At 41.2% G+C, this 19,767-nt stretch overlaps 1 protein-coding gene across 8 annotated transcripts in view; it reads right to left on the bottom strand.

Moving 5' to 3' along the window:
- DCAF1 (DDB1 and CUL4 associated factor 1) overlaps nucleotides 1–19,767 on the bottom strand; it is a 122,110-nt gene that overhangs the window by 16,010 nt on the left and 86,333 nt on the right. For 6 of the 8 annotated variants that reach the window (XM_039546150.1, XM_039546149.1, XM_039546151.1 and 3 more), the window contains 5 exons: nucleotides 15,442–15,535; nucleotides 14,046–14,150; nucleotides 13,157–13,230; nucleotides 11,686–11,790; nucleotides 2,325–2,333 (listed from right to left, as the gene is read on the bottom strand). In XM_039546150.1, coding sequence (XP_039402084.1) covers nucleotides 2,325–2,333; nucleotides 11,686–11,790; nucleotides 13,157–13,230; nucleotides 14,046–14,150; nucleotides 15,442–15,535 — 387 coding nt within the window. The remainder of the gene's footprint in view (nucleotides 1–2,324; nucleotides 2,334–11,685; nucleotides 11,791–13,156; nucleotides 13,231–14,045; nucleotides 14,151–15,441; nucleotides 15,536–19,767) is intronic. The other 2 variants (XM_039546153.1, XM_039546154.1) reach the window with 2 other exon arrangements.

Raw genomic sequence — 19,767 nt, 5'->3', positions numbered from 1 at the left:
ATTTACACTAATGGAGATCTGGCCCAACATGTTTTCTACACCTCCCACTCTTGAAGGACTAAACTCCCTTTGGTTGGCATGTCATTAAGGAGTGTTACACTTGTTGGATCCCTCCTTTTCTAGAAACATCAAACAAACAAAGGGAACCCATTATCAGGATTGTTTTCACCAACAGGGAAGCCAGCTTTAAACACAGATTGATACAAGAGTCTGATTCCCATTATCTGGAAGGCAGTTGAGCAGAAGTGACCTAGAGACGCTTGCTTTGACACCAACTCTTTCCAAAGATTTGGTAGGCTTTGATCTGGCGCAGATATTTCTGATTCGAGAAAAGAGCTTCCCATTCCCACAGTGTACTGATGAGGAGTCTGGTCAGCACAACAAACTATCAGAGAAATTTAAACTCAAAAGATTGGTTCATGGCCCACCACCTCCAAATATATAGGACATTGTAGAAACTTCATATTTTGGTCTATGTGTTAGATTTGAGTCTTTTGGGATTTATTATTACCATTCTTCCCTTATAAACTGTGGGCTGTAGTGTACTTCACCTCCTTCCAAGGTGTCTCTTCCCTCCATTAATGAGCTTTAGCAAATTAAATGGCATTACAACAAGGCTACAAAAGTTAGAATTCCCTTCTTCTCCACAATAGGTACTTTAGTTTATAAAAATAGGTCAGGCTTTCCTCATTATCCCATTTCCAAAGAGCTTTTGGTACCAAACAAGTCTGTTGCTTAGTGGCTCATACAGATGGTAAAGACTACATGAGGACTAACATACACCAGCTTGTTTTACTGTCACTAAAAAACCACTTTCTGTACAATATTTTCCTGTGAGAATTTCTGAAGTCTGGAAACACTTTCATAATGATTGGATGTCCAGAACCAAATGAGATTCCTCAGTAGGAGGAGGAGGAGGAGGAAGAAGAGGATATAGTCTCTCAGGCTTACATGTTTAGATTCTGGTTTTGAAATCAAATCAGATCTCTCAAACCTTTTTGTAAGCTTGCAGCTGGGTTTGCATTCCTCAGACAACTTCATTTTGGGGATTACAGTACATAAATCTGGGTTTTAGCCTTTGAAATAGTTTCAGCTATTACCACAAAATAAGTTCTGCTCTGTCTAATTTTTTTGACCACTTCTCCTTGCTCTGTGAGGAAATAATTTGGAGTCCAAATAAACCACATTTTGTATTCTATTACTCGGTTATGCATCCTCTGTTGGGGGTTGTTTTCTTACTTCCAAGTATTAAGACTCGTCCCTCATCCTGGAAATTATTCCTCATGAGGCCAGAGGAATAAAATAGGGTTGGAACCTTTCCAGCCTCCTTAATCTTGTCTTTTATATTTAATTCATGTCTCACTATTCCTATTTCACACTTCAGGAAGTCTTCAATTATCTGCCAGTCACTATCTACTCTATGCATTCACGTTTGATTCGGAAGGGTCTAGACATTTATTTTCTGATCCACTTTCAAAGGTTTTTGCCCACCCTCTCTCTCTCTCTAAACCTCTGGAACATTACGTTCCCCCCCCTACTGCCCCCCACCCCCGTTTTTTAAAGGAAATTTCTTTCTCCCACAGTCTTGATTACTTTGGTAAGTTTATCCATTTCTTACACACAGACATCTTACTGGTTTCTCTCTCCAGATTTTTCCTGTGGAAAAGCAAGTTCACTTTCAGCAATGCGAACCTTTCTAGAAGGTCAGTATTCTATTGGTATCTGCCTCTTTTCCTGATACCAAAGGATTTTGTTTTCCATGCTCATCCAAAAGGTTGAACAAAGAATGTTCTACTCCAGAGGAGGAAACCTTCCCCATATTAGTAAGTTATCTTGCTCCACAGCCAAGCTACGCTTTATTCTTCTGACAGTTCAACACTCTGCTGCCAAAGCCATAAGCAGCTCCACATCCCCCTGTAACTGACTCTCAAGCAGAGACAAGTTCTGGTTTTTTGCTGTTGGAGCGGTTACCTGATTTCCTCCCCCAACTCCACTTTTTAGCCTCCCTAAACACTATATAGCAGTGAATGCTTAGTGATAGCAATAGTCATTCTATGTCTTATTCATGTCATGACATCACCACATTTCCCTATCTAAACTCTGCCCCCCTTTTCCCTCCCTTCCCCAAATCTGAACTTACACCTATTATCTCCACGCTAGGCATTATCAGAGTCCTCCGTAACATGTGGCTACCCGAGCTTTCACCTTTACGGCTAGTTTGGTGTTGGAGCTCAACTTCTTTGTGGGTGAAATGATGTGATTCAGGTAAAGACACAGAGCTCTGGCTACGTGTATTAGTACATGTAATGAGTAAGGATTCTTACCATAGGCTTCTATGCAGATGGAGAGGACATGGACAGACGTAATACAGGGAGCACAGCAAACACAGCATACAATATGTCACAGATGCAAAAATGGAGCGAAGAGATAAAACACAGTTATTCTCTTATTCTATAAGAGTATCCTTAGCCAGTTTAACAATAACCACAGCTCTACAGTAAAGAAAGAGGTTACCATTACACCTTTTTAACAAGTCAGCTAGACAAGACCTTGGAGATATTAGTCCAGTCTCAGAGAGATTCACATCATGCTTCGTTGTGGCTCAGCATTTAATGATCAATACCCTTTACTTTACATGTGAAACGTGTTTGGTCACACACGGCCATATAGTTTGTCTATGTACCATATTTTTTTTTTTAAGAATAAAGGGATTAAGAATAATCAACTTAAACAGAAACCATTATTTCCTTAACTGTCTGTAAATAGCACAGTTAAGGCAATTTTTCCATCAATGGGAAGAATATTTGTTGTTGTTTTTCATATATAAACTTTATTACAGGTTAAAACTGTGCCACCTCAAAATAATCAATACAATCATCAGCTACTGTGTGGTCTTATAACAGAAAAGGCCAAGACAGCCAACTGGCCAGGTAGACCTCAACCCTTAAGATCTAAGAGTTAATATAGCAAGTGTGCTCCATTTTCAAGCCTGGCCAGTTTCCAGGGGTTTGCTGAGGCTCACAGGAGGTTCTTGTTGAAGGGGATGGAGAGGAACAGAATCTGGGGCAAGACTCTTGAAAAGGATCCATCCCACCCTGATATGTTTCCACCCTGCCAGGAATATCTCTGACTAGCTCTCCTACTCTTCCCCTTTTCCCTGTACAGCTAGTTCCATTCGCCTCCTCTCACACAAGTCAGAAATTGGGGAATCAGAGCCCTGCACAGGACTTGTGCAGAGTCCTGCAGTGGGATTGGGATCCCGCGGGTCCCTCAGGACCCACTGCCTTAATAGCAGGAGTGGCTGGGGGTGGGAGTGGGTATTGCAGGGTGAGAACGGGATTTAAAATAGTCCTGCGCAAGGCTCTACTCTGAATTATTACCCATATGTTCTTAAATATGTCCATCCCTCTGGTACCTATATGCCAGAGCAGCAGCATTTGCAAACACTGTCAATTTGGAAGTAGTTTGACTTTCCCACCATAAATGAAAGCATGTTCCCCTTATTTCCACACTCCTAGTTCCTTGCTTAATTTTTTTTACTGCAACTGTGATAGCTTTTTCCTGTTTTAAATCACAGCTGCTTTGGAGTTGCAGTAATATCCTCTGGGCTATGGGGAAGCATTAACCTTTGATTTTGTGACTGAAGAGCCCGAACATTCTTTTTTCATTTCTGTTTTCAGCAGGGAAACTGCACTCTAGGATATTAGAGCTAGAGGTTTAAGAAGTCTCAAGTATTCTATAGTAATTTCCTCTGTCTGTATCAGAGGGCTGCCACCTTCTGAAATTACAGCATAGTTCAGAGATGGACCCTAGCAATCCATACCAAGAACTAACAGGAATTCTTGTTGCCATGCAAAGATGTAGCAAACGTGAGCATGTGGCTAAAAACTATCCTTTTAATCCATTTTACAGGTTGCCCTTCCCCAATCTCTAGTCTGTCACAAAGAGGTCTTTAATCAAAGCCATCCCATCACTAACCTCATGGCTGAAGTCTGGTTTCAGATAGCCCTGCTAAGATATATGATCACGATATATGATAATGTCCATTCATAATGCCTCTATTCAGCGAAGCTCTCTCACAGAAACTACTGTCCTGTAATCCAGTGCCGGAGTTCACATTAAACCTTACCGTGCAAGATTATAAGCACCTCTTATTACAAGCTGAGAACCATCAACTCCCACTGACTTTTTGAGGGCACTCAGCACCTTGCAGAATTGGTGGGTTCTTAAACATGTCCGCCGATTTGGATGGAAGCTTTTTGACAAGGATCAACATGAAAACTACAGGCTTCTCTCTAACAGCAATGGGTTTGGCATAGGATTTTTGCTGTAGACAGAGGGGAAAGAGTCCTAAATAAACACACACAACATTATTGGAATCACTAGTGGCAGAATGTGAGCTGATAATGGAAAAAATAATGCTATGAAAGCACCACAAGCACTGAAAATCCAGCAGCTACAATTTCACTTAGTGCAGAAGAGAGATTTCATTGGCAGGATCCAATCTGCAAACCTAAAACAAGTCTCTCTCTAATCTAGATTTACAGAAGCTTGCAATAGAAATTTTGACATTATACCGTAAAAGGTGAATGTCTCAAAAACCAGTATAATTTAAACTTGAATGACATTTACCGATTCTCACAGAACAAATCCATATAACTACAGAGTATAAATAGATTTTCTCTAAAATTTTAAATAGAGGATTCCACATTTTTTCCACTGCAATTAATGAAAAGGGTGAGAGAGGAAGATACTGGATAGATTACCATTGGCTAGGGCTATAAAATATGGACAAATATTCCTTGTCCCTGACCGTACGCTTCCACTCAAGAGTATACACGAAGACCACAGAATTTAGGAAATATTAATGAAGTATGTAAACATTATCTCCCTAAACTCAAGATACCTTTCCCACAATCCACAACTCAGAAGGACCTATGTTAGCAATGGGAAATCTCTGTATTCTGTAGAGATATAAAAGAAGAAAAACAGACCATGCTTTTTAACATCAGAAAAGCTAGCCAAGTTTAGGTGGTGATGGCACTGAGGGAGGAGGATGTATCCAGGAGATGTTTTTAACGCAAAATAAAACAGAGCTTCACAAATGTCTTATGCTTAATACAAAAATAAAAAGACTGAAGACAGAGAGCTCCCTATCTGGCTAAACTAGGGATTACAAGAAGAATGATCCTTGCCCCAAATATTTGTTCCCTTAGGTCCACACAATCAGAATTTCCAGGAGTTGAATAAAAATATTCAGAAATGTCATTTGGCGAAGGTATCCACATAAAAGCAAAAGCCAAATTATACAGAGCACTCCTCCCACATAGAGAAGCTTCTATTAGATACATACTGATGTGGGAGGATGACTAAGAAAAAACAGCCTTTCAGTACTGATGATTAAAAAGTATACCACATTTCAAGAGCAGTCTAGGAACAGTAACAGACTACTAAGCTTTTTAACCTGCCCTTCAAGACTCCAGTCTCTGTGAACATGACAGTTTAAGTAGGCAGAGACTCTCAAAACTCACACCTCTGTGCTGGAGTACCCCAAATATTATATGCCATAACACTTACAGTTATTAATGAGGAAAAAAAGCAATGTTTTCAATCAACAAAAATGCAAAAGTATAATAAACCAAACTTTTTGTGTTCTACGCAACTAGCCTCAAAACAGTGATGGGCCAGACCACAGACCTATTTAACTTGTAGATTTTGACTCTACTCGCCAGCAATTCCCCTCTCTCCCCCGCCCCATCTCTGGCTTTTTTGACTAACCAATATTTTTAAAGTTTTCATCTCCTGCCACTCAGAAAGACCTCAAGACTTCTGGAATATGCTGCTCAAACAGTTTCACTTTTGTTTCTACTGCCTGTCCCTCCCTTCTCACATTTATCTCCAGACTTCTTCTCCTTGTCCAGATCTATTCCGCCCCCAACAATCTTCTATCCATTGAACTTTTTGACTCTGTGTACACAAATTTGCAGAGGGACAAAAGGGTTGAGGTCTGTTATTTTTCACCTCTATATATTATTTATTTGCTGTTAACAAGCATGTTATCTCTGGAGAGAAAAATCCACAGTCTGAGACCTGCAAAACTAAGCATCTCTGATGGTATCTTCTAGACTGAGCACCGAGTCCCATTGGGTAGATAGAAAGATTAACCTAAATAATCTATACAGAAGCCCCTGGAACCGCATAGGATTGGGTCCCTAATCCATGAACTATTGGAATTCATTTACAAAACTTTTCTTAAACATTACATGAATATATTGTCTCATACTATAGAATTAGAATTTATAACCCTATTCCATGATGAGATCTCTTTGAGCTATAATGCATCTTAATTAAAATTATCTTTAGATTGTTTTTTTTCCTCAAAAAGCATTTTATCAAAATATCTGATTTAAATTAAAAAAAATTGATTTAAAAAAAATAATTGATTTTTATCTACCTTGTTTCCTGCCTACTGCAGGGGGCACGTGGGCAGCACCTGAGACTCCTTCACCCTTCCCTCCTTGGTTTCTCAGTGCATTCACTGCCTGCTGTACCAGTTCCTGCACAGCTCCTGCTCTGTCTCTCATCACAGAAGACCGGTAATGAATGAAATGAGTAACTGTCCAGGGAAGGGAGAGTTGGAGACCTTAGCAGGCCAGCAGCCAAAAGATGTTTGGGGGGAGGATAGCTCAGTGGTTTGAGCACTGGACTGCTAAACCCAGGGTTGAGTTCAATCCTTGAGGGGACCATTTAGTTGATTTGGGGATTTAGTTGGAGGTTGGTCCTGCTTTGAGCAGGGGGTTGGACTAGATGACCTCCTGAGGTCTCTTCCAACCCTGATATTCTATGATTCATCTGCATCAGCAGCCCAGATGCCCACTTGTGCAGTCAAAACCTCAGAGAGTGGGGAATCCTGAAGGAGCAAGACCAGGGAAACTGTAGGGAGCAGGGAAGGTGAGAAAGGGCTTAACGGGAAGAAAGAGTAGGGAACTGGACCCTAATGATACTGCAGGAATGGGCCTGCCACCTGCACCTAAAACTCTATTTGCCTACAAACTGTGTATGCAAATTTTATGCAAGCAAGATTGCCAGGGTTTCTAATGGGCATTATGATGAACTCACATTGAAACACACTAAATGCTAATGGCCAAAGACAGTCAGTAAGGCCATTCATCTGACAAAGTGGGTATTCACCCACAAAAGCTTATGCTCCAATACATCTGTTAGTCTATAAGGTGCCACAGGACTCTTTGCTGCTTTTTACAGATCCAGACTAACACGGCTACCCCTCTGATACTTGTCAGTAAGGCTTGAATTTTCAAAAGAGCCCAAGGACGCCAGGCTTTAATTGAATTTCAGTAGGATCTGGGTGTCTAACTCCCTTGGCCTCTTTTGAAACTCCCAGCTTAAGAGACAAAGGGAAAGCAAGAAGGAATGGAAGTGTGCCACCCAAAACATGTACCCGGCTCCCCTAAATCTGAAAGAAATAGGGTTAGAATGGAAGCCATATTAAATAAAGAAAATGTTAATGCCACCTACTGGTTAGATGTGGAACTGAATTCATTTGTATATTTAGCATCAAACATTCGTTATAAAGGCCTAATTAAAAAAAAAGCCCACAACTTCACCACTGCTCTAACTGGCCATCATAAACCCCTTTCTTCCTTATCTCCCCCTTACTTAATGTAGTAACTCCCAGGAAACATCTTAACAGTACAATACCAAAAGATTCACCTTAGTTTTGCTTAATTGGGCTTGATATTCTGAAGTATTCCCCTCAGCTAGGACAAGAAGGCTTTCCAGAGGTCTAATATGAAGTCTAGCACGAGTAACCTTGGCAGAAACTCACCAGCTGCAGAAACCCACCCTAACCGTTAACCTCAAATATTTTATAACAAAAACACTCAAGGATTTATAGCAGTGGCACTATGAATAAAACAGCTAATCCATCATGGTCACTGGGTTTGAGGGTAGTTTAAGCAGCAGCAAGTCAGTTTGATTTTACCTTCTCCCACCCCTCCCAATCAAATCACGGGCAGGGTGCAGAGAGATGCCTGGCAAAAAACAAAAAAAAGAAAAAAAAAAGTGCTGCAGCTTCAATTTTGCTCAGAAACGTCTACAAACAGAGCCATTCGGTGATTTTGCTATTCTCTACTCAGAAACATCTGAAAACAGAGCCATTAGGTGACTTTGATGCTGGGAAGTCACAATCTGAAGCCAAGAGGTTATCATAGTTCCCACCCACCCCCATTACTTGCTACGCCTAACTTGCTGCAAACACCATTACCAAAATGAGCAGGAGACCTTCAATTCCTTCCTTCACTGCACTAAGGTGACTCAAACCAAGAATTGGGAAACTTGCTGGCAGACCATTTACAGAAGAAATAGATGTGAAAGCAAAAGGCCTGGAGGTATAGATCCAGGATACCAAGAAAAGCCAACAACCTCAGCTATCTAAAAGCTGCAAATGATCTAGTACCAGAGCATCACTTAGAACATTTAGTGAATCAGATTAAGAACATATGATCTATGAGTTCTGGTCAAAAGAGGAGACATCAGATTCATATGCTATAGGGAGGACATTGTGCCTCGATTTTCAAGGAACTCAGTGAGAAGACCTAACAAGGAGAAATCTGGAAGTACCTTTCTGATTTTCAGGGCCTACGCAATGCAGTAGAACTGTTTAAGCACCCCAAACTTTTAAAACTATATTAGATAGAGTAAGATACAAATTACCTTTTTGATCAGCCTTAACAGAGAGACACAAGACAGGTGGAAGAAAAGTGTGTGTGTGGTGGGGGAAAGGGGTCTGGAGCGCTCTGCTCCTTCTAGCTCAGGGGTGGGCAAACTTTTTGGCCTGAGGGCCACATCTGGGTATAGAAATTGTATGGCGGGTTGGGGTGCAGGATGGGGAGAGGGCTCTGTGGTGGGGCCAGAAATTAGGAGTTCAGGGTGTGGAAGGAGGCTCTGGATTGGGGTGGGGGGAGGGCTGGTGGTGCGGGCTCTGAGGTTGGGCTGGGGATGAAGGGTTTGGGGTGCAGGAGTGTATTCTGGGCTGAGACTGAGGGATTTGGAGGGCGGGAGGGGCATGAGGGCTGGGTCAGGGGTGTGGGGGGGGTTGAGGGCTCCAGCTGGGGGTGCAGGCTCTGGAGTGGGCGATGAGGGGTTTGGGGTGCAGGTGGGTGCTCCAGGCTGGGACTGAGGGGTTCAAAGGGCAGGAGGGGGATCAGCACTAGGGCTGGGGTGCATGCTCAGGAGTGCATGCTCCAGGAGGTGCTTACTGGAAGCAGCAGCATGTCCTTCCTCCAACTCCTATACGGAGGTGCGGCCAGGCAGGTCTGCACGATGCCCCGTCTGCAGGCACCGCCCTCACAGCTCCCAGAAGCAGCAGCATGCCCCCCTCCAGCTCCTATATGGAGGCACGGTGCCTGCCCCGTCTGCAGGCGCCACCCTGCAGCTCCCATTGGCCATGGTTTCCAGAACTGCGGAGGGTGGTGCTTAGGGCAGGGGCAGCATGCGGAGCCCCCATAGCCCTGGCTGCCCCTACGCATAGGAGCCGGAATGGGGATATGCCGCTACTTCTGGGAGCCGCACAGAAAGTCTCCAACCCTGCTCCGTGGCTGGAGCATGGAGCGGGACAAGCCCCCGACCCTGCTCCCTGGCAGGAGCTCGAGGGCCGGATTAAAAGGTCCGACAGGCCAGACGTGGCCCGCAGCCCGTAGTTTGCCCATCCCGTTCTAGCTCAACACAGGAAGTTTCTATGAAGACATAAAGCTATATTTTGAGGATCTGTAAATCTGCAAGTCAATGTATTGGACCAAACAAAGGGACACAATGGAGAAAAGGCTACCAGAAGCAAAAAGGATGTATGTTTCTGGTTTAGATTTTGCTAAATATACAGTGACTGGAATTTGGGTAGCTTTTATGTAGTTTACATTAAAACTAATCTCCTTCATACCCACGACTGATGTTGACAGTCTCAAAAAGTGACTGTAAAAGTGACTGCATTTTAATAAAGTCAAGGGACAAAGATAGTCAAGAGCAATAAATGCATACGTCAACCACATGCTCTTATTCTGCAATTGATTCCACAGTACCAAACGAAGAAACAGTTCTGCTTTGTTACTTCTTAAGTTTTGTGATAGCTTTTCAGTACACAAACAGTGCCTGAGACCTAGATATACAAACAGAAGTTCATTTAGGGCACCACACAAACACACATCACCACTGAAAAGTCAATGACTACCAACCAACCATTACCACGAGCTATTATCTGGTATTACAGTATTTTCCTATATTTAGGATAAGAGAACAGTGATATTTGCCTGGTAATGGCTGGTAAATGCTTTCTGTGAAAAACGGAAATAGCTATTAAAAAAAGTTTTACAGTAAGTTTATTTTGTAGATTTGTCAAAATCATGACGAAGTTTACCACAAGGATGCTGAACATTAAATTAATTTAGGAGGAAACAGGCATGAACATGAGACACACTCACTGACTACAGCCAGAAACCCTTATTTTACACATACATGTGCTCTGGGATAGATGTTGGCTGGCTATTAGGTAGTCATGATTTGGAATATTATTTGGAAAGGACAACAACTGGTATTTCTTCTATTAGAAAGTATTTTTGCTGTTCTAAAGAGTTACTAAACCAGATCCATCCAGTCTGGTGGTGTGCCTCAAAGAGTGGCAGATAGAGAATTCCTCCTTCATAGTAAAGCACTCACTGCCCTATAACACAACATTTGAACCAATGTGGTATCAGGGATGAGAAAGAAAAGCATTCTCCCAATCTAATTTGTGTAGGTGATGTGAGGTACTACCAATATTATACAGCGCATAAATCCACTGATTAGGCTGAAATCCAGTCTCCTCCATGGATGCTATTATCAAATGTTCCTCTGAAAGCCAGTAAAGCAGTTTTATTCTAACAGGAGATTAAGGAAGTGGAATGAACACCAAAACCCCAGCTTTCCATGCAGTCTGAAGAAATCAAACTTCTCTTTACAGCCCCCTCACCACGCTAACACAGAGGAAAAAAGAAAAGTTAGCTGTGTTTCTACGATGCAGACATCAATGTATCACAATACAAACACCAAAAAGGTGATAATAAACCACTCCAGGGTGGGTGGGTGGGTGAGAGATTTCCCCTCTCCTCCAACCAAAGCAACATGTGTTGGGCAGTTCTATGAAGCCTGGCACCAAGAGGTTTCCTGAAAGCTGACTATAGAATGTGCTGTAGCATAGCAGGTAATCCTATTACCTACTGTATCCTGAGTAATAATAATTCTTAGCTCTTTTATAGATTGTCAGACACAGTGAATCCAGAGGTCAAATGCCTAGTTTATGCCAGATATTAGTGCATCCCAATATAAACCTATAGACGTTACCAAATTTCTTAAACATCTTTATTACACAGAAACATTGTACAATTTCACAATGCAATACTGTGTTCCATATCCTATTTTTACAAGGGTTACAAATCATAAATGACCAAGCCAATCTTAAACCTAAAGATTTGGAAATATGTACTTAAAGACAGCTAGAAAAAAAGAACACTAGAGTAGAGAATTGCTATTTTACAGTAATATTTTAACAAGCAGAAGCTCCCAGCATTCCAGCTATGAGTGAAAAGAGTTTGATTACAACTGGACTGCAACAATCAAAATGACTACAGTACTCACCTGATCTTCCTCTTCATCCTCTTCATCTTCTGCCAAACGCTGCCTGCCTACCTCATAGAGCCTGCAAACTGTATCCATGTTCATGGCATCCATGCTCCCTTGATTCTGAAGAAAACCCCCAACACAGCAGTTAGTACCTAGTGCAACTGTTTATGCTTTCTTACGTAACTCAACTCTATCATGATCTCCATTACAAAAGAGAGGTTACAACCAAGAACAAACAACAAAAAGGCATTTTATCTTTTTTATTTGCTACTTACATAGTGTAATTAGTACTAACGATTATTCTGTTATGCTGCAAGAATTACTTCAAGAGCAGCATAAAAGGTTTGGCTTTGAGATTCTAGTATCTATTCCACTCTCAACAAATAATTTTATACCCCATAAACCTTCATTTTGACCATTCAACACCCTGCATGTCCAACTTTGGGTTTGTTCACCCTCGCCAAAACTGCATGCCAGCTTCCCTTTAGATTCTCTCCCTCCTCTCCCACCTGAACTTTGCCAACAACCACCGCTTTAAAAACAAAACAGTTTGTCCCAAGTGGGATTTGAACTCTCCACTCTTATAGACCAACTGCTGATACACTAATAGTTTGCATTGGGACCATAGCATTACTGTTAATCGTGCCTCTAAGCATAAACCCTGCTGGTGTGTCAGGAACAGCACAGTAATCCCTGGGCTAGTATTATGGTGCCACTCTGTATGAGCATGAGGCGAAAGCCTTATCAAAAGTTAAAACTGCTTCCAAGCTGAGAAAGAAATGATTTTATAATGATCCATAAATAACTCACAATACAAAAGAACAGACAACCAATACAAGCCTGTTAGCCACTCCATCACTAGAGGGTAATGGAGAAACTCAGATCATTACAAGGCCAGAAGGGACTATTGTGACCATCTAGTGTGACCTCCTGCATACACAGGCCATAGAATGTCACCCAGAAATTCCTGCATCAAGCCCCTAACTTCAGGATGTCCATAGCTTCCTTCTTATCAAGAAGAAACAGGGAGGGTAAGAAAGGCCCAAATAAAAGCTCTGGGTGCACCAGACAGAGGGAGTTTCCTTTTTTGTGCAAGTTTCAACAACAAAAGCCTAGAGAATCAGAATAAAAATGTATTTCTCCCTGCTTGTGAGGAGGACTCCTCCCTCTGTAGTATATTTCTTTTAAAGCAAGACAATGTTTGAGGAATGCAGGTGAAGGGTTCCAAGAAGTCCCCAAAATGTGCATATGCTAGAGACACAAAGACAGCACTGCATTTAAGCACAAGGGATGGGGTATCGGGAACTGATCACTACTCCCCTATCCCCATCAAAGCTCTAGTGCACAAGACACCTGAGACTGATAGTAGGAGCTCCAGAACTTCCAGCTCCAATGATGGTAGATGTTTATTTTTTAAAGCATTGCTCTCAGATCATAGCCACAAATACCGGTATTTACTCTTCCCCAACTATCTCAGATCCTTTACCTCAATAACAGCCAAATAGCAATCCTTGCTGTCCGTGCACAAATCAAAGATATTCCGTTTTACATCAATGGTGGCTAAAAAACAACACAAAGTGAACTTAATGGTTACCAGCAGGTTATTCAATGCTTTGCCAAATATACAATATACAAACATGTCTGGACAGCTATAGCTAAAACAAAAGCATGTTTAGCACATCTATCTAATTTCAACCAGGAATGGAGACTATTTCTAAGCTGATAACACTGAGCTAGTCAGTTCTCATACTGAGCACCCCCAACTCATGTGCAAGTATGGCTACTGGGTTTTCTGTGAAAGGGAGAGACCAAGTTGGCCTCTCAACTTCCAATGAGGTAGTGACTGAGATGGATAGAAGTGTGGGCCATCTTTTCTCATCTCAGCACGTGGAAGCCAGAGAGGCCTTGTTTACTCATGCCTGTTGCTGCTGCACTGAGCTCAGCTCCAGAAGTGCTGCGGGCTGGAGGCTGAACTGACAGACATCTGAGCTAGAGATAGGAACAAATCCTGAGGGGAGAGGGGAATGTAGGGGAGAAAAATGGGCTCTTTCATGAAGCTGTGCAATTAAAGCCTAGGCCATACCACCGACTATTTCTCAGATTCATGTCTGACTTGGTGGAAGGAAAACCAGAGCTGGTGACTGTAGGCCACAGAGTGAGTGAAGAGAAGAAATCATGTACTGGAGCAGAAATTCTAACTCAAGCTAGTTTAGTGTTGAAGACGAAGTTTGTGCTTGGAACAGGGTATATTAAGCACAATATGTTTTCATAAGATACTGTGGGGAGGTAACAGGTGGGGTTAAATAAAGAAAAATTTAAGTCAACCTGCACCAAACCCACAAAGCAACCCCTGGCAACTGCACCTTCATCCTCACCTATAGGTTTATAGTCCGTTGCATTGAATGTCCTGAAGGATGACCCAAAGGGGCTTCTCATCCTCTCCTCCAGTAGGTCATCTTCATCATCCGCCTGCAACATAGCTGACAAGGGAAAGACTATTAGGCAAGTCCATGTCTCATTTACAATGCTACCTCTAATCATTTTATGATTCTGTCAGGGTCCACACAATATTATGATTATTTTTTTTTTAGGTTTTTGCTTTTAATAATTTGGCAAAACCCCATTTAACCAACATGTACTGTTCCCAAGTTGTCTTTCACAACATTGAAGGTTATGAAGATTAGCAAATAAATGGAAGCAGATTCTTTCCCCAATCATTACAAGCCAAACTTCTGCATTGCATTACAAATTTTCAAAAGGCACAAATGGAGTTTGATGCCCCACTTCTATTGACCTTTGGTGGGAGTACAGTGCCTAACTTTTCTTTGTGCCTCCTATTAAAACTTACTAAATAAACAGATTTTTTTTAAAAATCTCTCCCTACAAGTTATGGGCAGAGGATTTGGAGTCAGGACCCTTGGGTCTCTTCTGAGCAGGGGAAAGGAGAACGTCTAATTGTTAGAACAGGAGATTCTGAATTTATGACTAGGGAATGTAATTAAAAGCTATCATAATGCATATGCAAAGGGGACCTAATTAACGTTGCACAGACCATCTTAACTGTGGCATTTCCTAACTTTGGACTACTTGACATTACAACTTAATGTTCTTTTAATGCAGTTGAGTGGGTGTTCACTCCTTAAGGCAACTTGCTCACGGCCCAAAGAGTCACTGCTTTCTAGAGGATTACAACTTAATATACGCCAAAGGAAGCAAACTGTATCATAATCTGATAATATGACCATCATATCATAATCTGCAAAAGGGGCCAGTATATTTCCTTATGTTCCAAAATCCCCAGAAACTGCTAAAACCAGTGGTTCAGATTCCCCTTGAGGAACGCAACTGAAGTTCAGTGGCCATGTATCCTTAACATGCTGCTCTATTCAGAAGCGTCAGATTAATAGGCGCTCCATTGACAGTAAAGTTCCACACTGTCAAATTAGATACCACTACTAGAGGGACGGGTAAAGTGTAGCCAGTGAAGTTTTAAACAGCACCCTAAAAAGAGTTGGTGGACACTACAGGTCCCCACCATGCAATGATTCACTGTAGCTTTTATGAGTTGCAATCTCCTTTAAAAATGACTGAAGCCAACTACAGCACTCTTTCCTCATGTAAGTTACAAAGTACAGCCATTGGCTGGAAAAAGTTTCCATTTGTCTGCTTTACTATGAACATGAGGGAAAGAACACACCTACCCTCGGCTTCTACTCCAAGGAGATTGAGGAGAACAACAATGCCATGGTGCAATACTAAGGGACATCCTACCTCCATACATAACTGTGCCAGTGTAGTTGAAGACTACACGGCACTGATCCAATGCTGGTACCGTGTGCAGCAAATGGAACGTTCGAAGATCCCACTGAAGAAAGAAATTAAGGAATAACACACGACAAACTTTCCATTTTAACTCCATGGTGAGCGGGAGAGTAATAGTGCGCAACTAATGAAGCTTACTTGCCAGGTCAGGCAAATACTCAGCTCTCTTCTACCACCACAAGCCCTCCAGCATGAACAAAAATATAATTAAACATGTTGCACCAAGTCCTCAGCTGTAAGCACGGTGGTCATGATGAAGTTTTTGGTGAGGTGAGAAATGATCCCCTGAATGAAATGAAAGTGGTAAAACTACAAACACCAATGAGTCACACCTGAAAGGGCAGAATATAATGCGCATCAACAGAAAACCCTCTCAACTTCCTCTGTTGCTGGAGAGGTCCATATTTCCCTCTCCTCTCCTGCCTCCCTTTCTGAAAGTCTTAACTCCCCACCCCACCCCCATCTCACCCAATCTTTAACATAACCAGCGTCTTACCACCAAGACTACAGAGATGTAAGAACCTTCACAATGAAAACAGAAAGGAGTTGTACTTGCATGGAGAGCACCACTGAGAGTTAGCACAGGAAGTGTGGCTCAAGTGAAAGTCTGGTACTGAGGCAGGTAAGCTTCTAAATTAGTTCATTCAATGTAATACACAGAGGAAAAACTCCTGTTTAAATTATGGTACCCCCGATATAATGTGACCCGAAATAACACGAATTCGAAAGTTCGATATAACGCGGTTTTACCTATAATGAGGTAAGATTTTTTAGCTCCCGAGGACAGCGTTATATCGGGGTAGAGGTGTAGTAGAATGTCAGCAGCAGATCAGTCAAGATGAGGGGCACCCAGTTTACTGCACAGAGTGCAGAATGTGTGACTGTTTGCCTTCTGGCCAAATGCAACACCCTGAGACTAGAATTATTCAAATAGACAGAAATATTTAGAGATGAAACACTGAAAGCTGAACCCACCTCAGAATTAGCTGCCCCAATCCTCCAGCTGAGAAAGCCAGTCTCCCAATGAGGCCAATGTGGAAGAGAAGAACAAATTTCCCTAGTTGGAACCCACTATTATTTCTTACTCACCATGGCAGTCACTCCAAGAGATGGGGTTACAGATTAAATAACTAGAAATATCAATAGTTCAGCATGTGGTGATCATGAAATTTGACTATGGAATGTGCAGGTAAAAGATCTCAAGAGACATCTGGACAGACTTATAGCAAACACTGGGGATTTGCTCATAAGACGTGCCATATTGGTAAGAGAGACAGAGAAGTCATCCTGGAAGTTAAATTGTGGGGGGAAAAACACTTTAAATCCTGGTCTCCATAGCATCTCTCTGTAAAAACTGGGCCAATTCGGCAGGCCTGATTTCAAAATCTCAGTGTATAGGTGAGAGCATGGAGAAGAGTGGAGGAGTTTACACCTACTAGATGCTGGGGAATGTGAAGGGACAGCCTATGCAGAACAATAGGCTCCGCTACAAAAATGGAACCAGCCTGAGGACAGAGAAAATTAACAAGGCTTTGGGGTCTTATTTGAAGTAGGAGCTGGGGGAAAGCCACAGTATCTGATGAGCAGTCTGGACAAACACGAAGGAAATTCTGTAACCAGTAAAGAATAGGAATACAGCTGTACTGAAGGAGTGACTGGTTGAGATCACAGAGGCAAAATTCTGGAAGAGTAACGGGATCAGACTAAGGAGTTAAAAGAGGTACAAGGCCAAAAATAAACTATACAATGGCATAATACACCAGTACATATGCTTAAAAGCAAAAAACAAGTGAACTAAAATGCCTGACAACAGAAAGTGGCCTTGACATCAAAGACATTATTGAAACATGATAGAATGGCAATAAGTAATGTGATATTGTAAGACCTGGCTACAGGCTATATGAGAAAGGAAAATTATGTGATAGCAATATATCTAAAAAAGACCATTACAGAATCTCAAGACAAGATTTCTTAGTATAGAGGACCATACAGCAGAACATATACCAATACAATTCTCACATCAAAAGAACACAAATAATAATCTTTCTTAATGTGAAGGCTAATAGTAAAGTACATAATGTGAGGGACAACAAAGCACCTAAGTCTAAAAAATTATAATAGGTAACTTCAACCACCTACACATAAATTGGTCAAATGTCACAACAAGACAAGGAGGGGTAAGGCAATTTCTTGACTCCATAAATGGATTGCTTCTTGGAACAGATAGTGCTAAAACACATAAGAGGAAAGACTTAGTTTTAAGTCAAGGACAGCAACACACAGGAGTTGATTAAAGTAGTAACTACAGTTGAGCCATTAAGCAAGAGTCACCATGACATAAGTTCCACATCCTCAAGGAAATAATCAGACCAAAGACTAGACCGAATAGTAAACTTGAGGAGGATTAAAAAAATTGAATTAAATAAAAGCAGCTAGTGAGAAGTAAAAGGAAATTAAAATTCTAGAACTCAACATGTAGGTTATTTAAACATACCAAACCATTAAGCAAAAAAGAATCAAGAGGACAAGAATAAAACACAAATGACAGACAGTACAGTTAAATGGCAAAACTCAACAGTTTCAGAGGTGTCCTTCAGAAAATAGAAGTGTGAAGCCATTATAAATAAATAAATAATCCTCTCTTAAATAGTGTTTTTCAGCCACGACACTCAAAGCACTTCACCAAATAAAGTCAGTATCATTACCTTCAGATTGTGAAATTGAAGTACAGGGGTAAGATGGACTTGCTGAAATGTTTCACAGCAGGTCACTGGCAGAGCTAGGAATGTTATCCAGGTCTCCTGACTCTCAGTTTAGTGCCCAATCCATTAGAACATGTTGCCTTCCAGATGGAGACTAAACTAAGGCAGGTAAAGTGTAAGCTGCAAGTCAGAAGGGCTAGGAGAGAATCTGAAGTGCAAATAACCAAAAACAAATAAGAAATTCTGTAATCTGGAAGCAGAAAGCCTGCAAAAGAGCTATTATATCTGCTGAACTAACAGTGTTAAGGTAAAGAGAATAAAGACAGGGCGCACAACCCAAAATTATGTCTGTGCATCAAACTTTACTGCAGAAGATGCTGGGGAGGGGTACCCACCTCAGACCTACTTTTTTCACTTCACAGACATCCGATTAAGCTGTTAAAATGAGAAGGTACTGGAACAAACTGATGAGTTAAAGTGCAAGAAGTTACTAGGACTAGAATCCAAAGGAATTTAAGAATGAATATGCTAAACTGCTAACAAATATACACAATTTATCATTAAAGTCAGCTACAGTACCAAAGGACTGGAGGGGAGAAAAGGTTGCATGTATCTTTAAAAAAAAAAAAGTGTTGGAGTGAGAATTACAGACCAGTAATCCCTACTTCGGTATCAGGTAAGTAAACTGGCTGGAACAGCACCTGAAAATAGAATATCTAAACGGGAATGGTGAGATACACAAAATATAGCATGGCTTCTCTGAAGAAAAATGGTGCCTCTAATCTACTCAAATTGCTGAGGAGATGAATGGAGGTATAAGAACAAGAACCAGTTGACATAATTTGAGTTTATAAAAGACTTTTGAAAAAAATTCTTTTTTAAGAAATCTAATGCATGTGGGGTAAGTGGCAACATTCCATCTTGGATTAGAAACTGGCTATCAGACAGAAATGGTAGGAACAGTCAATTTTCAGTGTGTCCAAAGAGTTAGAGGGAATGTCTCAAAGTTCTATACTAGGACGGTTTTTTAAATATTTATTAATGAGCAAATGAATGTGGGCACAGGAGGAGGTAAAATTTTGCAGAGGACAAAAGTTTTTAGATCACTCAAGATTAATGACGAGCTTCAAAGAGTCCTAAACAAAGCTAGATAAATAGGCAGCACAACGGCAGATAAAATTCAATGTTGTCAAATGCAAGATAATGTACATTGGAAGGAATAATCTGAATTATTCACTCACTACAAGTCAATTTAGAACCGAGCAATCATTCAGGAAAGTCCTGCTGTCAGTATTGCAGTTCAATGGAAAAAACAAACAAACAAACAAAGAAACCCTCTGTTCTATGCACAGCAGTGTTTTTTTTAAAAAAAAGCAATAAAAAAGTTATAATGTATAATAATGGGATACAAAAGTGACAACATAATGCCTTCATATAAAGCAATGGTCTGCCCTTACCTGGGTCAACACTGGCCACCCTAGCTCAAAAGGGATAGCAGAAATAGAAGGGGGAATCAGGGTCAAGAAATGCAAGCATGAAAAGATTGTTCTCAATACTAAACCATCTCAAAGAG

Source organism: Mauremys reevesii, linkage group 7, assembly GCF_016161935.1.
Source record: "Mauremys reevesii isolate NIE-2019 linkage group 7, ASM1616193v1, whole genome shotgun sequence".
NCBI lineage: Eukaryota > Metazoa > Chordata > Testudines > Geoemydidae > Mauremys > Mauremys reevesii.
The sequence above is the reverse complement of the archived record's forward strand: the minus strand, read 5'-3'. Positions and strand labels throughout refer to the sequence as shown.